General features: G+C 32.5%; 1 protein-coding gene across 16 annotated transcripts in view; it reads left to right on the forward strand.

Annotated features, from left to right (window-relative positions):
• The window catches only part of LOC145246866 (palmitoyltransferase ZDHHC3-like), a 170,200-nt gene that overhangs the window by 94,518 nt on the left and 54,787 nt on the right, over positions 1 to 20,895 (forward strand). For 8 of the 16 annotated variants that reach the window (XM_080108726.1, XM_080108719.1, XM_080108720.1 and 5 more), the window contains 2 exons: positions 7 to 84; positions 19,429 to 19,756. In XM_080108726.1, the coding sequence (XP_079964852.1) occupies positions 26 to 84; positions 19,429 to 19,756 (387 nt within the window). In that variant the 5' untranslated portion in view covers positions 7 to 25. The remainder of the gene's footprint in view (positions 1 to 6; positions 85 to 19,428; positions 19,757 to 20,895) is intronic. The other 8 variants (XM_080108728.1, XM_080108724.1, XM_080108727.1 and 5 more) reach the window with 1 other exon arrangement.

Consider the following 20,895-nt stretch of genomic DNA (forward strand, 5'->3'; position numbering starts at 1 on the left):
AATCAGATTATACCAAAGCATTGATATGAACCACACCATGGATGAACATAAATTTGATTACCAATCACTATCTGATCAATCCTGGTAAATTCAGTTCAAATTCATTCTTCTATACTAAAAATACTAACACTACTAACCGAAATTTACTAAAATAATTTTAGGATTACAAAAAAAAAAAAATATTGGAATTACCACCAACACAGATCAAAATAAGCATAAAAAAGGCATCAAAGCAACCCCGAGCAAGGCCGGGTAATGCTGCTAATATATATATATGTATATATTTATACATAAACTAGCGGTTGCATGCCTGGCTTTGCCCAGTTCTAAAATATGCTTAAATATTATATTTTAATTTGTCCAATTTCGTATGTATTATATAGTCGTGATTTCAAAGGAAACAAAAATATATTTGGGTGCCATCAGTTAAAATCAAAACTGTAGCATTCAAAGCTGGTGACGTTACCACTGTATCAACGTGACACACATATGAACCGATTAAAAATAAACTAAGTAGAATGTAAAAAAATGTATAATGATTTTAAAAAAATTTTTTTTTTAATTTTGACCCCTTTTTCACCCCTTAAAAACTATTTTAACTGGCTAAGTACCCATAAAAGAATGGTCCATAAAAACTCCAATCATTTGAGGCCCCTAGCACCACTGTGCGACTTTTAGTTTTGTATTAAGGGGACAAAATAAAAATAAAAAAAAGGTGCATTAGTGAAAGAGGATATAGTGTTCCGTATTAAATCCCGATAAATGTTGGGTCTCCCTGCTATTACTGCAGAGTAGATAAAAAAATAAATAATTGTAACGCATTGACAATTTTATTCAAATGAATTCATTTATATTTATATACAATGGAATAATGGAGACAAACTTATCACATTGCAGCACAATAAATTCTGGAATATTCATTTTAATATCTGGGGCCCAATGCCCAGGATGTCCCCACAAGTTTCAGATAGGATGAGAGGGGTGGGGATAGGGACTCCACCTTTTAAATGTATTTTGGTTGCACTCTCTCTTTATCTATCTCTCTCCCTCTCTCTCTCTCTCTCTCTCTATATATATATATATATATATATATATATATATATAATGAAAATAATGGAAATAGTATTCCGACAAAATAGAGAAATAAAAAGGAACAAACCGTATTATGTGTTCAACGTTTCGTCTTTATTTCGAGACTTCCTCTGGATGAATGAGATTAAGAAACAGAAAATACCAGTACAAAATATTTGAAAATAATATTTCAAATAAACCGCGCCGGAGACTTCTTGAATCTGCGCTTATCGCAATTTCAAGCACAATTAAACAACGTGCAGGTTTCTATAACATAGCGCCATTAATAAGTAAATTTTATTAAAAGAACATTATTTAGCTGTAGACACAGGTTAACCTCTCACACCATTCAAACACCCCCTGTAATAATTAACACATAATCTCAATCAATAAATTACATAAAAAAACACTCATTTCATTTCTGTTACAAACTTATATTTGAATTTCGACAGATATATCTTTTTTCCAGTAAGAATATTAACTGCGTTCATATTTTTAAAGTTACATTAACGACTATATGACATCACTAAAATTTCCCTCTCTTTAACAGCGCCAACCCTCCCCCCTCCTTTTTGAATTTCCAACGTCTTTTTCCATTTTTCTGAAACATTTTAAAATATTTTGTACTGGTATTTTTTGTTTCTTAATCTCATTCATCCAGAAGAAGTCTTGAAATAAAGACGAAACGTTGATGAACACATAATACGGTTTGTTCCTTTTTATTTCTCTCTCTCTCTCTCTCTCTGTATGTGTGTGTGTGTGTGTATGTATATATATATATATATATATATATATATATATATATATATATATATATATATATACACTTCTGAATAGATTTATCTAACAATCAGCTGGTATGGAAACCTGTGATTATAAGATTTACAAAATATTACTGGTCGTAATATTCTATATATTATCCCATCTAAATAGGAATTACTCAATATTACAGGATAGAGCAAATTATAGTGATTCAAGGAAATTAAAAAAAAAACTTTATTTAAATCAAGGATTTTTTATTATTCCAAGTAAGGCAAAGAATACTTCAGAAATTTTATCTCCTAATCCTATAGCGTTTCGATGCCTACTATCTCTTCAGAGGAGAAAATATTAACAAATAGGTATAATGGTATTCACCCTATTTGCTAAAGTCAGTTAGAGATGGAAAATCATAATCAAAAATTGATTGAATAGAAGTCACATAGCAGGGGAAATTGAAGAAAAGGATATAAAGGTTTAGTTCCAAATTGTGCAGTAAAATCCAAGCTAACTGTCCTTTAAAGATTTTACGGTCATTCTATCTTCACCTGGCAAATTCCATTTTTCTAATTTTCACAATTTTGCACTTATTTTCTTCGGCTAAAACCAAAATATAAAGTATTACATGGGTTCGAATACCTTATATATTAACTTTCATGATTGTAGACCAAAAACTGACAGGAGTTCGGTATGCAAAATGTTTTAAACAAATATGTATACATATATATAGAAAGAGGTTTGTGTTTACTATAACCTTTTTACGCAAATATTATGCAAGTATAAATCATATAGAATATCTACATGAATATAATTACACATGATCATTGTATAAGAAAACCGAAAAAAAACTAATGCGGAATTAAAATGAATGTTTAAAAGAATATGCAAATTAGCTAGATTTTTTGAATGAATGCAATTCCACGACCATATATAAGATGTATTTTCTTTTTAAATAAATAGAAAAAAAAGGTTTTTTAATATGAATATCAATACACAAAAATAATTCAAATTTATAAGAGTATAGATAATATATGACGTGGAATGTGGTGGTATCATTTTGAGGCAGATACCAAAATGATTATCACATAGACAGGAGATGTTTATTAAAATTAGTATTGAAAGGAGAAAACGGTCAGAGAGGGAGTTCCACAAACATACAGTGCAAAATAAAAATGACTCTTTTCTCTTTAACAATGTTGGACACAAAACTGGAATTTAATCAACAGCCATTAAAAAAATAAAAAATTTCCAACTGTTTTTCTGCTTTGCTGATCATAACCGTTCTTTCAAGAGGGGCTGAACAGACGCATGTTTCATGCGAGGGACGATTTCTTTTGATCTATAAATGTGTAAAAATACAGAATTCATGTTGTTGGGTCAACTTGACCTTCAAGGACTTAATAAACAATATTAAAGAAAAAAAAAAAATCATATTTATATTAAGTCTTCTTAGCCGGTGTTGCCTGGGTGGAGACACATTGCCAGGTGGGTAGGCTTAGAGAAAAATCTTAATATACAAAGTTTTAAAGTCAGACTTTACAATTTGTCTAGCATGTCCATATTTGATTCAGACTAGCCTATTTTTTTCCTTTTCTTCCTACCACTGTTTTTTGTACAGATATATTGTATTTTGCTTCGTTTTTTTTTTGTTTTTTTCACCTTTGAAAATATTTGAGAAAAAGTGACAGAAGCATAAGCACACATCTTGGACGCTCAGAACACTCTTTTTTGACTTTGCAATCTAGTGGTTGTGATCTCTTTTCTACCCTGCAGCCTCTTTTATACAGAAGAGATGTTAGCCTCTCTCTACTGTTTCATTATGCTCATAGTAGGTACTTGGCTGAGACCAAATCCCTGGTCCTCCCCTAGAAAACATTAGCAGCAAGAACTCACTTAGCCACCACAATAACAAAGAACTTTCTTTTCTCTCTCTCTCTCTCTCTCTCTGCACTAAAAACTAAACAGAGGTTCTATGAACAGGGCTTCTTACTTAGAACCTCTGTTCTTTAAAACAAGATATCACAAAGTTGCTTCACATTTGACTAGAACATGGTCTTCAAGTCTAGCATAAACAAATACTTGTTGAGCCATCGTCTTGAATAATGAAGTCTATTTAAGTAATTGTAACGTTGTAGTTACATGTTGACACGTGCAAAAGTCTTACAAAGAAAAAAAATTTGACTTGGCTTTATTTTTTTTTTCATTAAAATAAAAGGCATTTATTCATGGTACTTTCCAAACTAGGTCTTCACCTTGGTTTTACAAGTCTTTGTTTGTCATATGGTTAAAAAAAATTCTGCCGTGTCAAACACTTGCTTTTTCTTTTCCCACGTTGACACATTTGATCAAGGGCCTTTGCAAATTTTTCTCACCGGCATGTGCTTCACCTCCTCGTTGCTGTCCACGTGGTTCCAAACTTCTGTCCTTTTCTTTCCCTTCGCTTTGACATCAACTCGCACCATGGCTTGGTCATTTGCAAGTGTCGAGATGCTGCTGCTACATTACGTGTTTTCGTTACATAATTGTCCATTCTATCTACTGTCTTCTTGTGGCGGCAATCATTTTTATCTCTTATCCTCAAGTGCCTCCATGCTTGATAAGCAATTACTCATCAAAGAAAAAGAAAAACACAACATGCATTGAGAGAGAGTGAAAGTGATAGAAAATTAATAAGAAATTAGTTAATCTATTAGTCGTAATTTACAATTAAAATTCATGTTTTTTATTCTCAAAACTAAAGAATATTTTGACTAAATGAAACATCTGTAGAACACAATACTATGTGGCTGCTTTCCAGCTAACTACAACATGGTCGTTTTCAAGTCCAATGTTATCAAATTCTTCCCAGTTTTAACCATCATCTCTAATTGTCAAGATGTTGTAAAACCGTCCAGATGACACTGATTAACCTTTATCCTTAAATGACTTTTGACCTGTGATTGGCGATGAACCATTATTACAAAAAAAGAAAAAAAAAATGCATTTTGCATGATTAAAGTACAAAAGAAAAAAGACTTAGGGAAACAAAACTTGATTAATTCAGTTTTAGTGTTTAAGAATAATCTCTATGTATATAATTATAAAACTCTGTGGCCTGTCCAACCGCCCTTGCTTACATCTTTATCAAAAACACTGTTGCCATGGAAACCAGCTTGTATTTAATAAAATTCACATTCCTTTCCGCATTCCAACCATCTTGAGTTCAAATAAAATCCACAATCTTTGTTTAACTTGTAGACATACTTTCAATCATGAAACTTTGCTTTATGTTTTGGTTTCGATTCTAACTGATGGCACTCAAATTATATTTTTGGTCCCCCGACAAAAGGAGAGTGAATCTGTAAATTCACCCTTGTCTGTTCGTCTCTTTGCATTTTCTCAATAACTACGCCTTGGAATTTTTTTAAATTTTGCACAAACATTAAACATGATATGAGTAAAAAAGTAACAACGGAAAACTCCGGTTGCTTCCACCCCATGGGGTGCCTTTCGGGTTAAAATGATTAAAATTTACACTTTGTGCTTATTAAAAAAAATTGATGCCTTGGATTTTTATAAAACTTTCTGAAAAGTTGTAACTAACTGATTTCTATATAATTTTGTTTGTCTATACGTGGCGATAACTTTCAATCATGAACCTGTTTTATGTTTTGGTTTCAATTCTAGCGGATGGTAATCAAATCATATTTCTTTACTTTTGAAATCATGACTCATATATATATATATATATATATATATATATATACAATCTAATACGAAATAATTCACACTATTGTAACAAATACGAAATTTGTGTCTATTAAAATATATTTAAGCGTATTTTACGACAGGACAACGCCGGGCGCCCCTGCTTGTATATTATAAAAGTGACCTTGTCTATCTGTCTGTGAAACGGTCTCTACAAAACTACTGTTAATTTTTGATTTACAGACTTGAAACTTAATATAGGAGATTCAGACCCGTGGAACAAAATCAGTTCTATTTTTCAGAGGTTATGCTGATTGTTAAAAAAACCCAACTTTGTAAGGGTTTGTTGTGTATTTATAAAGTTTTAGCTGGACATGCAAACACCTGTCCTTTTATATAATAGAAAAATGTTTCTTTCTCTCTTAATACATTAAAAATTTCCTTTCCTCCCCTCACATAACTGCCATAATCTGTTTACTTAACATTGTATCATAAAGCCAGTCATTGATTTTTCATTTCCTGTCGGATATGCCACGTATAAAATCAATTCCAGGTGGTAAAGGGAAGCATTGTTTGTTATTTCCTATGTCATTTTGTAGGACCACATGGTTCCTCGCTTGCCAACCTCGCCGATGAGGCATGCATGGATTAACATAAAATTAAAAATAATCAAACACAGACTCCAACACTTTCTGTAAATATCGCTTGCACTCTGGGTGTGCGTGTGTGACACCATGGAGTGCGCGTTATTGTTTTTCACTGTTAACTATTGGCAAGCAAGAACTACAAATTATTTATTATGAACAAATGCAGTTAGTGTTATAATCTATATATATTAGCATTGGGACAATTAATCGGAATCGGGAAAATCAGAAGATTTGGGGGAATCAGTATCTGTATTGGAATCGGAAAAATTGATGCCTATTTTTCGATGCCAAAATGATTCTTTTAATTGTCTTTTTTATTTGATTTTGTTTAAATTAAAATCTTCCATTGCTGGTAATAATGATAAAATAATAAATATTTATTGATTTTATAATATCAGTAAAGCTAAAATCTATAGATCACTCTCCACAAGTGTAATTTTACGTTTAGGAAAATATCTGCATATTTAACATGTTTTTTTACGAAAACTGGGAAAAATAACAATCTTATAGTTAAATAATTACAGATTTATAAAGAATCGGAATTGGGAATTTAGCACGGAATCTGTCATTATATCGGAATCGGGAAAAATGTTGGAATCGTCCCATCACTAATATATATATAATACTCTTTTCTCTTCCCTGCAACCTTTTTCCCACAGAAGAGACTTTTCAAGCCTGTCTCTGCTCTATTTTCATGGTAAGTGCTCGACTGAACTCCAATCTATGGTTCCCCCATGCCTAACTTTCACAAAAAACACTTGACTAGCTACAACCATTATATACAATTTTCCCCACTGTGCCTAAATCTAAATGAACAAAGCTTCTTTTCCGTCTGTGGAACACTGTTCTGCTGGTTTGCTTCCCAGTTGAATACAACATGGTAGCCTTCAAACTCAATGTAAACAACTTCTTGTTGAGCCGTCCCCATAAATAATCAAATTCTATCCAATTTACACCATTAATGATTACTACACTACCACCTTACATTCATGAACGCTTATCCTCAAGTGACTTTTGGGCCTTGATAAATGGTGATATCCAAGTAAAAAAAAAATCCCCCCAAAAAACTATCCTCTAAGTGTTAATGTCCATATTTTAGTTTTCCGTTGAGGCAGAGTTGTTAGGTGGTGTCAGGCCATCTTGATCTCTCCAAGCTCTCTCGACCTGGACCGTGCCACAATCTGCTTTTAACCAGTCTCCAACTGGAAACTGGCATCCACCAGACACTGTCCCCAACCGTCGTAAATTCCAATCACTGTTACAACTAATTCTAAATATATCTCAGGTCCTTTTGTCCTATTTACTGTCACACCTTGATTATAACTCACCTCAAGTTTCCTTTGTCTATCTTGGTGAACAACTTCCTCTCCATTATGTTCCAAAATTTTTTGAGATAAGGATTGGTTGTTTGTATTATGTGGATTCTTCAGACTACTGCTCTAATCTTGAGTGTGATTTTTCACAACATTTTGGTTGATGTAACCTCCGACCTTCTTCAGGTGTATCTTGTTGAACTCTGGTAATTTTTGTGGAATTTCAAAGAGAACCCTTCATTTACTTTATGGGGGTAGAATGTTCTCTTACTGTTAGTCATAACTGGATAGAGGTCCTAATTAATTCTCAATTTTGTTAGCACTAACCCATTTCCTCCAATAAAGTTATTTCCTCTCGTATTTTGTCATACTTTTCTTTTTTTTTTCTTCCCAACATTTGGGACGAGCAACGTCAATAGTGTCACAATTTCACATACATATTGATAAGGCCAACCTGGGTTTGCACACGTCTGCAGTTTGTGCTATCAGAAACGCCATTCAAGGAATTAAATATATAAAATTATGCTGGCCAGATTTTCAAAGTTGGACATCTATATATATAAAAGCGAAAATGTATATATGTTTGTGTGTCTGCTAAAAACTTTTGACAGACGGAACAAAAATTCACAAACTTGGTCTCATATTAAAGCCCCACCCTCCGAACGACAAATATAAAAAAATTAGCCCAAAAGGACCATCAGAAGTGTGTCAACTGATCGATTTTCTGCAGTGACATTTTAATGTTAAACATTACATATTTTTAAATCCATTTATAACTGCCCCCAAAAAATACGGGCGCCAACTCTTCTACATAAAGTATACACGGGGCCGTTTATTTTGGGTCAACTTGTATTTAAAACCCGCTGAGTCATGTCACGTGATCTTGACGTCAGCAAGCTGGAATGGCAGTCTGAATTTAAAAAACATTGTTGTTATCGGTAAAAAATTTTTTAACCCTCACACAAGCTAAACTATGAACTTCTACGCTATGACAACGTTACCAAAGTTATGAGCACGTTAAAAATAGTTAGATACGATAGTTAAACGAAAAATAACAAGCCAAAAATGTGAAGTAAAAAAAAAAAAATACGCTTACAAAAAATATTAACGATCGAATTTTTTACAAAAAAAAAACAGCCAGACGCCATTTTCTTTTTTAGTAACACTCTTTAGAGTAAGGAAGACGAAGAGAGAGAGAGAGAGAGACACACACACACACACACACACACTTACACAAACGCAAATAGAGAGAGATGTCTAGACAGGAAACAAAATACGTAATTTAATAAACGCTAATGTGAAGTAAAACAAAAAAAATAAAATACTGCTACGTCATCTCGTAACGCTCCCGCGATGACCTCATTTAGTGGCTATCTGTCAATCAAACCTCTTTCACTCGCTTTATAAGCCTTATTTTAACACTATAATCAATTCCTCTTACTCTTGGCCTAGACGGTTAAGTGGTTGGAGTTTGTTCACCTCCACGTCAAGGCTCCCGGGTTCAATCCAGCCTCACAACGAAAACTTTTTTTTCTTTTACATCTTTAGACACGCGGGCAACGTTTCTTTCTTTTTTTTTTTACTTCGCTTATTCTTTAGTTTACTTCCCCCCCCCCCATTACACACAGCGTTTTTTTTGGTTTGGTTTTTCCGATTTTTTTTAACATTATTTCAGGGTTATTACTTATCCCCCCCCCCCATACACACATCTACAAACACCCGGGCAACGCCGGGTACCCCCCGCTAGTCTATATATATATAAATCTCACCTGTCTGTTTAAATGTATGTATGAATGTATGTTTGTATGTTGCAAAAACTTTCGACAGAGGCAATGGATTTTCACGAGATCAGTATCATTTTAAAGCTCAACCCTTCGCACGACAAATATGGAAAAATTGGCCAAAAACATTCATTCCTTCATCCTCAATTGGGCACTTTTCTACCGAGAGGGGTCGCTTTTTTCGCTGATATTTTCAAGTCATCGCCTCTTTTTGATTGTCTAGCCTTAATTTAAACCTACATCACTTCTGGCTTGACGATGTGTCACTTTTTTTTTTTTCTCATTTTCTTTTCCTCTTTCATGGTACGGGTTCGAGCCTGCCTGCCTACATATTACCACTTTTTTTTTTTTTTTTGCGCTCACGATTTTCCATTTTTTTGCTCAACCAACACCCATACATACACCTCCACTTTCTTTTCCGCCTTTGCGTCACGGGTTTGAGCCTGCCTGCCTACCTACTACAACTTTTTTTTTTTTTTTGCTCAACACACCCCTCCAAACACCCAGGTAACGCCGGGCACCCAGACTAGTAAGTCATAAAAGCCAAAAAACGGAAGCCCATGACACAAGTTTCACCCTCATTTGGACTCCTCAGTTGAACACATCCAAACTGGGGATTCAAAATCATGCATGTGAGGCGAATACTTGAGCAACTACACCACACACAAGAAACTCTATTAGCTAACACAGATCAAGCAAACCGCAGCAAAATTCAACATATGAAATTACATACTTAGTTTCAAACAAGAGGTGTAGTCACCCAATCACTGAAAACCCAAGCCGATGTCTCGCAATGCAATTTATATTCGCAAATCTATTCAGCATGAATAATATAAAAATAAGAAAACCTATACTTCTCCTTTAAAAATTAAAAAGTAACATAAAAATAGTAATATGACGTTCAGGTCTAGGAGGATGAATACACAGTATTCTCATTATTTACCGGACAACATCAGGTGATTTTGCTAGACTATATAAGAACATTTTTCTTTTTGTATGAACGTGTGTCTAGCTATAACTTTGTAACTAGAAGATTTACCTTAAAAAAAACAAAAAAACGTATATTAATTCAAAATCTTTGTGGTTAAGATTTATTAAAAGAAAACAAAAAATCTGTGACATTTTATTTACAAATCCAAAACTGTAACCTGGCAATATTCTTTCCACATTTTAAAAGGTCATGAAATCAAAACAAAAACTGTATTTCCAATGTCTTCATTCTGAATGTGTATTCATTATATATAAGAAGCAGTTGTCTGTATGTCTGGCGAAAAGTAAAAACAATGTTTCTTATAATACATACCAATCCTTATTTAAGAAGCTCAATGTAATTACAGAGCAATATAGTGAATAAATGACAACTACCTTCCAAAATTCATGATGTTGACCATCTTATAATTTATTCCTTTAATTCAGTTGACATGTACAATTATTGACAGTATCTGTTTTGTAGCACAAAATCAATCACTTAACTATAATATCAATCAGTGAATCTATTATGTCCTTAACTCATCAGAAGAAATAGTAACAATCAATCCATTAAAAGGAAATTTTTGATCGGTATTGCCCCAGATAAATGTTTAAAATTTAGAAAAAAATATATTCTTTCACCCCAAACTGGACCGACCTTAAACTATATCCGATGGTGAGGCCCCAGCTTGCGGGCTTTGGGGAGTGTGGAGCCACCCTTTAATTGCCATAGCTCCCAGGTCCACTCTGACCTGGAGTGGTAGTACCTGTTAGGGTTACAACTATGGGTTAAATAGAAACCGACTTAAAAAAAAAACCCAAATATACTCTATTAAAAAAAATTGTTCTTCAAAATCACTGGATTCGGCATTAAATAACCTGAAAAGGGTTGATATGCCGTAAAACAACCAACCAACTAAACTGGACCAGATTTCATCATGGAAGATTGCTTTTTCAGCCAGATTTTTAAAAAAAAATTTAATTCCCCAAATTATCCAATTTTCTCTGATTCTTTACTCCACTTTGTTTTTTCTTAATCATGTTTCAAATATTTGAATTTGCAAAAAAAAAAAAAAAAAATTTAATGAATGAAATTTTCAAAAGTGAATAGTGACCTCTGCCAGTGTCAGATGCAAAAAAGAAAATGTTAAAAAAAATGGAAGATTTTTAGAACCCTTCTCTCAATTTCAAATTTCTGCTTTAAATCTTTTCTTGTCTTTAACTTAATACATAGCAATCTTGTGTGCGTACAAGTCAGGTTTTTGCGTGGTTTACTACTGTAACATGTTTTTAAGATGCCAGGTTCATAATTTCCACTCAAATAACCTTTTGATATAGTTGATAATTATTATTGTTCTACAGGTGCATAAAATTGATTTCTCGACACACAGTCCAAATATCCAACAATTCAGTACAGAGACAGTGTTAAGTGTTTGAGTTTAAGTGGTATTAAACATGCAACATATATTAAAAAAAAAAATAAAACTCTGAGTTTAAAGAAAAATAAAAAGTATTGTACATAAAAACCTTGGCGTGAGTTAAGTCTGCATCTGATAACCTATAGCTAATCACTCAAACTGATTCAGTATCCGGCTTACTGAAGAGTTGGCGCTATCAGTATTCTGTTCTAGTTTTGGTGAATGGAAAGTTTTAGAAGCACTTCAAATGGAACACCACAACTTAGAACATTCCAGAAAATCTCGAAAAACATTTTTATATTCTATATTTAAAACTCTCCAGAAATTCTTAAAAGAAAAACAAAGGACATTTTTATATTCTAATTTTAATGTAATGTTTTTAATAATAATAATTATACATTTTTTATATTACTATAAGAAATCGTAATATCTTAATACTTTTCTGAGAAAAATGTCCTCCCATGACAATACACAAATATATAGTGAATAAATGACAAAATGCTATATTCCAAAATTCATGATGTTGACCATCTTATAATTTATTCCTTTAATTCAGGTGGCATTTACAATTCTTAACAGTATTCTGCAGTATAGCGCAAAATCAATCACTTAATTATTATATCAATCAAAAAAAATTCAAAATGGCGTAATGGAAATATATTAAAGGTATTTGCAACTTCTCTTCCAATTTTTGGGTTTTATTCATGTCAAATCACACTTTATTTCCTTTTGATGGATTGATTGTTGCTATTTCTTCTGATGAGTTAAGGGCGTAATAGATCACTGATTGATATAATAATTAAGAGATTGATTTTGCGCTATGAAACAGATACTGTCAAAAATTGTAAATGTTAACTGAATTAAAGGAATAAATTATATGATGGTCAATATCATAAATTTTGGAATATAGTTTTTGTCATTTATTCACTATATTGCTCTGTAATTACATTGAGTATATGTATTGTGTATATATATATATATATATATATATATATATTGTATATGTATGTATATATATATTGTATATGTATGTATAAAATGAAGCTTATAAAGAATATCTTCAACAAAGTAAACGATGGAAAAGGTTCTACACCATTAAGAGGAGCAATTATCTATATAAATAAAACAGATGTATGCATGTCTGTGTAAATATTTAACCGATAAATTCTTAAACTACTGATCACATAACAGTGAAACTAACAGGAAATAATAATCATACACTGACGATCGTTTATAACAAGTTTGGATAAATGAATAATGCATACAGAAGTTGATAAGTTGAAAGTTCGCTTTAACTTGCCAATATTTCTTTTAGTTTGTGCATGCTTAAAACTAATCATAGCTAATTTAAAAACTTTTTATCTGTCAGATTAGCTTAAATGGTAGCGAATGTGGCTGGAGCACTAAATAAGCGAATGTGGCCGGAACGCTAAATGAGGGAACTCTACTGAAGTGCTAAATGTTTTGGTTTTGATTCTAGCTTTTTTTTTTTTTTTTTTCTAACTTTTTGATATTAATGCTATATATATATATATATGACTACTTTATTTAACTACATAAATTAATATAAGAAAGTATAGATTTATGCGTAAACTTTAAGTATTTACTTCAACAGTGCTCAATACGTAGGTAGAGCTAGGTTGTAAGTTATAAAATATATATGGCGATTAAGCTACACAGAATATTCTGCATTTCATCCACGCTAGGATTCATCAGGCTTACTATATATATATATATATATATATATATATTAAAAAAAATTTTTATTTTATTTTTTATTATTTATTTATTTATTTTTTCCATTTAGTGTCTTTTAACAACTCTTGCTGACATTTTCTGAAGTAATAACCTGTACATTTCAGTTGACCTATTTTTTTTGTCCTATATTTTTCGCGCTTTTTAACATTTTGTCTGGGTCATTTTGACATTTGCTTTTCTATTTTATATTTAATTCTATCACCATTTAAATTTCTCTTCTTCCCTAATCTTTCTTAATTACATTATGTCTCAGCAGCCATGTTAAATGCATATCTTATTTTTCATTTATTAATATTATTGGAATTTTCCCCGTTTTCCTTGTACATATTTGTGAATTATTTCATGGATCATGTGATTTCCTTGGATTTTACTTGTGCAAATGGAAATCCAATTAACTTTCTTGAATTTTACCGTCATTGGATAATTTACCTTTCACCAGACTATCCATTCACGTGTAATCACCTTTTTCTTCACCATATTCCCTCTGCATCACTTTTTGTTATTAAGTAAGATCTTTGACTTACTTGCAGTTTCATCAAATACTTTTGTAAGCAAAATCCGATTCCGCATTTTGCTAATTCTTACCCTCTGATGGGAAGGAAAGTATTTCTTAAACTCCGCGGATTAAGGACTATCCACTTTTCAGATTGAACATGTTTTTAACTCCTTTCCTAGTGTTTTTTAACATGTTTTATTAACTGTTTGCTCTTATATATATATATATAAATATATATATATATATATATATATAATAAATATCCAAAAGAAAATTGGGCCTGTAATAATAAATACGGAATCTGCATGAATTAAAATATATTTAAACGTATTTTACGACCACTAAGGTCAGCCCCCCCCCCTCCACTGCTAGTATTGAATGAAAGATAAGGAATAAGTTACATGTAAATTACTCTTTTTTTTTTTTCCTTATTGATCTGATGATACTATAAATTTGGAAGTAATTTTTAGTCCTTATCTGGAATCGGAATGGGAAAAATCAACAAATTAATCGGAATGGGAAAAATCAACAAATTTAGGTATATCGGAATCGAAAAAATTGGTGCCTATTTTCCGATGCCAAAACGATTTTTTTAATTGTCTTTTTTTATTTGATTTTGTTTAAAGCAAAATCTTCCATTGCTGATAACAAATGATAAAATAATAAATATTTATTGATTTTAAATTACCAGTAAAGCAAAAATCGATATATCATCCTCCACAAATGTAAATTTACGTTTAGGAAAATATCTGCATATTTAACGTTTTTTTCTTTTTTTAACGGAAATTGGGGAAAATAACTACTCTATAGTTAAATATTTAGAGATTTATAAAGAATCAGAATTGGTAATTCAGTATGGAATCGGTAATTGTATCTGAATCGAAAAATATTGGAATCGTCCCATCACTAATATATATATATAGTAAAATAGAATAGTTCGCAAAATTCCAAAGATCAAGTCTTTTCTGTTGGTAATTTGTTTTCGCAAAGTATACATTAAAATATTGTTTTGCTCGAAGTCAAGAAGTCAGCAAAATTATGTCTTTGCTGCATTTTTAATCGCTTACTCATCACCGTAAAAACAATAGAAAAACTTTCCTTGAACAACTCACATTGTCCATGCAGTCAACAAACTCTTTCAATTTTTTGCTGAGAAGGTAACCATGCTGTATTCATAACTAAATTCAATCATATATACACACACACACACGATCTCTCTCTCTCTCCATATATATATATATATATATATATATCATTTTGCAATATAAAATTTCTGCTATCGGTGCTATTTCTGTCTCAGAATTGTCATTGCAGCCAAAAATCTAGAAGTATTGAATGAAATATAAACCTCAACTCCTGACTCGATAAAAAAAAAAAATATCCAATATCCTAGACATTAGGAGTCAGTTGGGACTCGGTAATTTTTTTAAAGAAGCTACTGTATTTTAAAATGAAATTGATGTTGAACACTGCATATCGGTATACACTTTGTGACCAAACTACCTCACAGAGGCTGATTTCTGTAAGAGGAAAGAAATGTTAATATTCATGACTGCTGCAAGTTGATCCGATTAGCATAGCATTTTTCAGACGTCCACTCATCTTCAACTTTTATGCCAATTTCGGGAATTTTGCATATACATTCAATTATGAACTGTTGCTTTCAAACGTGTATTGTTTATTTAGAAAATGGATGTATTTTGAGTACCTAACCCAACTTGGCATTGGTATCTTCCAGCAAGTTACAGTAAGCAGTCGGAAGATGCAGATGCGATTAAGCAATCAGCTGACGACAAGTATCAATGGAATCATGGAAGTCTTTGCAACAAAAAATGTTTTTTTTTCTAAATCGAAAATTAATTAGAGCATGTGTGAAGTAAAACAAAAAAAGTACCTCCTCCTCCTGAAATTTTTTTTATATTTATTTTGATATGCTTTTCTTGAAAATTAAAGTATTTTTTATTTTTTCATAGAATTACTTATAACTTTTTTTTTTTTTTTTTTGTGCAAATAGTCCAGAGGGGTCTGAATTTGGGAAAAGTTAGGTCAGGTAGTACTCTGTCGACACTATCACAGCAAATAACATAGCTTCCTCCGTTTTGATCTATACAGGCTTTCAGCCCCCCCCCCTCCAATAACAATTTTAAAAATACCTCCTCCCCCTCAAATTTTTCCCTGTCATTTTTTTTGTTCACGACTTTTTGAGTGATTCTTGGGACCACGAGGAAGAGAACAGCATAGCGCTGTCTTTGTACCTCTCCACAAATATATATATATATATATATAAAACAAATTAATGTTGCCAAAGGCAAGATAATTTACTCTTCTCCCTACCTGGATAAGTTTTTGGGGTGCTTATATGTATGTTACTGGGCTATTTTTTTAAATAGTATTTTAAAGTTGAATTCAATTTTTACAATATGTGTTTATTAAATTGTTAAGTGAAAGTATAGAATAGTTACAAAACACCTTCACCATGTTAAGAATGAGTTTATATATAACTAGCAAAGATATCTGCGCTTCATGCAGGACTTTTCTGTACACTTGGGTACCTGCTTGGCAGGCACCCTACAGTAAATGGATGTTGTAAGACCACCTATTTCTAAAGGTATCAAATTTTTTTTAATTATCTCCTGAAGTGACTGGAATCCAACCATGAACTTTAAAGCAAATGGATTAGATTAAAGTTGATACTATTCTTGTTATACTTATCTTGTTATACATGTATCACGATACATATCTTGTAATACATGTATTGTTATACATAAAAATTGAAACCATTACAAAGAATCACAACAGTTAACATTTGTTTAATTAGTTGAGAGGATGTGGGTGGAGGAGGGTGATCTGATTCAAATTCACAAAGTTGGCCGGCACCATGGTGGCGGACCGCAGGATGGTGACGAACCCCAACTTGGTGTGCACCATCCCTAGGTGGGGGAGTTTATGAAGAGCCGCATTAAATGTGACCATAACCTTTGATCTTGACTTTGAAAATTGGTGTGCACCATCCCTGGGTAGGAGGCCATCATCATGTCAGGTTTGGTTATGATCTATCCAGTGGTGTGGGCTGTAGGAGAGTTGCACCTACGCACACGAATACTATTTTCAGCACATATAGATGGACATGTACTATTTTTTGTGTTTTTACTTATTTTTAAGGCATTTTTTAGTTTGAAACAAGTAGTGCCGAATTGTTGAACAACAAGATAGCGGTTTTGGGTGCTCCAAGTATTGACTTAAATAAACGCTTAAAAATAAGTTAAGTAGAAGAGTAACTTCTGGTGACTATAAAATGCCTAAAAAAAAAAAATTGACCATGTTGTTAATATCCATGTTCAATCAAAGGGTTAATTTTCTGGTGTGATACCGTAGGCAGAGTATCACATCACCTAAGTTTTTTTTTTTTTTTTTTTTTTTTTTTTTTTTTAGAACTGAAAACAAGCCTCATATTTCAGATCCCTCTGCCCTATTTGCACTTTTTTTTTTTTTTTTTTTTTTTTTTTTTTTTTTTCATATGATTACACGTAACTATTTTCTTTTTTTTTTTTTTTTCAATGTTTTGATTTTATTGTCTCTGGCAGTTTTTGTGTTGGCTTTTATCCAGCGGCATATATAACCATGTTGGAAGATGCCAACGTGAAGTTAGGTCAGATCCTGGATAAGTACCATATTTTTGTTTGGTGTATCTACAAGTATCTTTTACAATATTATGTCTTCCATGCAGGTGTTATCTCCTCCAGCAACCCAAACCTGATGTCGAACACATTCTTGATATTTTGAAACCAATTTTTAGAAAAATTGTTGACTTGCAATTCCGACTACCCACCTCAGAGATAGGGTAGTAAGCAGAAAAGAAAAAATGCAACTCAGACTCCAAATTTAAAACTATATATTTAATTTATCTGGCATTGTCAGGGATGCCATGAAGTTACGAGGTGCTTTAAATAAGTTTCCAGGCTTTTTTTATGAGCAATTTTATTAATATTACAGGCATGAAACTGTAGTCCCCTTCAAAGTGATCTTCTTTGCCGTGTACAATGAACTTGTTGTATTGTTTCAACAACTTCTGGAAGGCCACATGGAAATCCTCCTTTGTGAACATGTAAATGATCCTTATCACCGCCTTTTTTAATCAATCATCTCATAACGACAGTTTCTAAGGTTTTCCTTGAGTTTAGGCAATAACCAAAAGTCACAAGGAGCAAGTTCTGGGCTATAGGGAAGGTGTGGAACTGTCTTGATGCCCATCTTGGTCAAATAGTCTATGACAAGGATGGGGCTTTTTTTCTTTCTTTTTTTTTTTTTTTTTTTTTTTTTTTTACAAGGTGGTCACCATTTATCAAGGCCCGAAAGCTACTCAGGGATAAGGGTTATTGTAAGTACAGTACGTTAGTGTGGATATTTAAAGTGTCTACTTAAGGGGGCGGTTCATCAGGAATTTGTTTACGTTGGACTTGAAAACATCCAAGTTTTAGTCAGGAGGGAAGCAGGCAGACGGAACAGAGTTCCACAGGCGTGCAGTTCTATGAAAGAAGCTTTGTTCATGGAATCTACGTTTTCATTTAGGCATAGCTGCCTTGGGACAAACTTTGCACATCTTCAGTTCATTAAGAATAATTGTGTGTACAGTTCCTGCACTGACACCAAATTGTGCACTTATTGTCTCTAGAGACACAAGACTGTTCTTATCGATGAAATTCTTTATTTGGCCAATCAACTCTGGTGTTCTGCCTTCTTTACTCCTCCCACACCTTCCATCATCCCTCACAGACTCCCTGCCTTCCTTGAATCTCCTATGCCACTCAAAAACTGATGCTCGATTCATACAAGATGGTCCAAAAGCAGTCTGAAGAATTCCATGTTTCTGTGGCATTTATCAAGTTAAAAACAGAATTTTATTTCATATCGTTTTTCTAAAGTATCTTCACGTCCAGATTGCATTTTTGAAATTCACCAGCTGTGATAATCAGACTTTAGTAAGTTGTATTCCAATTCTTGCTGTAGCTGTTCTTTTGAATCTGAAATAAAAATTGGTTTATCATCTCATAAGATGTATAGCAATAACCTACTGAATTTTCAAAAATCTACGACAATTTTAAATGCTTGTACAAAAAAGTCTGGAAACCTTGTATTTAGTTTTGTTTGAACAGAAAAAAAGGTAGATAACTTTTCAATTTTGCTCTTTTATTTTTTAAATAAATTTTACGTGATATACATTGTCGGGGCTGGATTAAATAAAAATAAAAATATATAGTGAAGTTATTATGTTGTCAATAACACAGTACAACAATAACAAATGAAAATTGGCTTGTTAGCTGAAAGCCTCTCATGGTCCAATGTTTTCATTTTTGAAAATAGTGTGTATTTTTTTTTTTTTTTTTTTTTTTTTTTTTTTTTTTTCAAGGTACTAGGATTCCAATTTTCAAAAACTCTGACTCCTGCAAAAATGTCTGACTCAGACTCCAGACCTATGCATATTCACTTTGACTCCTGATCTTTACGTATTGCATTCTTTGTTTCTTTCAGGGAATTGCCAGGTAATGATTCCAAGAAAATGAATGAGCTTCCCCTGATTCCGGTCGATGATGGTGTTCGAATAATCGACTGCACGCAAACATGCAACAAGTTTGGCTTGCATTACCATACGGTCTACCTGTGGTGCGTAAAGGATATTTGCGGCATCATATGTGCTGTTTTCACCTGGTTGTTGATTGGTTACGCAGAGTTTACTGTCATGTGTGTCATTCTGCTGCCAGGGCCATCGCAGCTATTCTCGTTTTGTAATGGAATTGTTTTCAATTCGTTTGTCATTATGGCACTCACAGCACACATACGAACCATGTTGTCGGATCCGGTAAGAAACTATTCTTTCTCTTCCTCCTCTCTCTCTCTCTCTCTACATATATATATATATATATATATATATATATATTAGTGTTGGGTTGATTTAATTGGGAATTGAAAAAATCAAATTTTGGGGAATCGGAAAAACTTTTGCTTATTTTCTGATACCAACAACGATTCTTTTAATTGGCTTTTTATTTGATTTTCTTTAAAGAAAAATATTCTACCGCTGATGGTAATACTAAAATAGTGAATATCTGTTGATTTTAAACTATTAGTAAAACAAAAATTTATGTGTATCCGTATGTTTAAGAAAATATCTGCACATTTAACATGTGTTTTTACAGTAAATGTGAAAAAATAACTTTATAGTTAACCCTCTAGGGCCTGAACATATTAATACATATTAAAACATTAATACTTATTAATACATATTAATACTTATTAATAAAAATTCTGAAATTTGAAATTATAGATTTTATTGGATCAAGAATCATGAATCTGAACAAAAAGTGAATTCATTTAAAAACTTGAAAGTTATGAAATGTGCCCTAATCTTCCTGATTAGGATCGTGCCATGTATGGCACGGGTAGTCCTAGAGGGTTAAATATGTAAAGATTTAGAAAGAATTGGAATTGGGAATTGTATCAGAATCGGTAAAAATACTGGAATCGTCCCATCCCTAATATATATTGTTATTTACTATAATAATTATTAAATACCTACAGACACTAATGTTTCATCCTTTCGGGAATCATCAGTGCAGGGTGTCACAATAACGCCAGTCAATCTCATCATCAGTAACAAAACAATAACAATTCAAATTTGTTTTTTTTTCTGGCAATATATATATATATAACAAACACCCTTTAAAGAATACTTAAGGATGAGCACTGTCTGCAGAATTATAACTAAGGCAATCAACTTGCATCTATGCAGTGTTCACAACTTCCGCTTGTGCGAACACTAGATCATCATTGTATCAGCGTTTAATAGTTCTTAATTCTCTTCGTTCCTGTGGCAATTGTTTTGTATCCCTGATATAAAGGCTCGCCAAATGGAACAAAAGGTGGCTTCATGGCTAGATTCGAATCTCATGACCGACAGGAAATGTTATCCTAAACTGTTGATTGCATAAACATGAAACA

This window comes from Euprymna scolopes, chromosome 24, assembly GCF_053919585.1.
Source record: "Euprymna scolopes isolate OS-2025 chromosome 24, ASM5391958v1, whole genome shotgun sequence".
In the NCBI taxonomy this organism is placed as follows: domain Eukaryota; kingdom Metazoa; phylum Mollusca; class Cephalopoda; order Sepiida; family Sepiolidae; genus Euprymna; species Euprymna scolopes.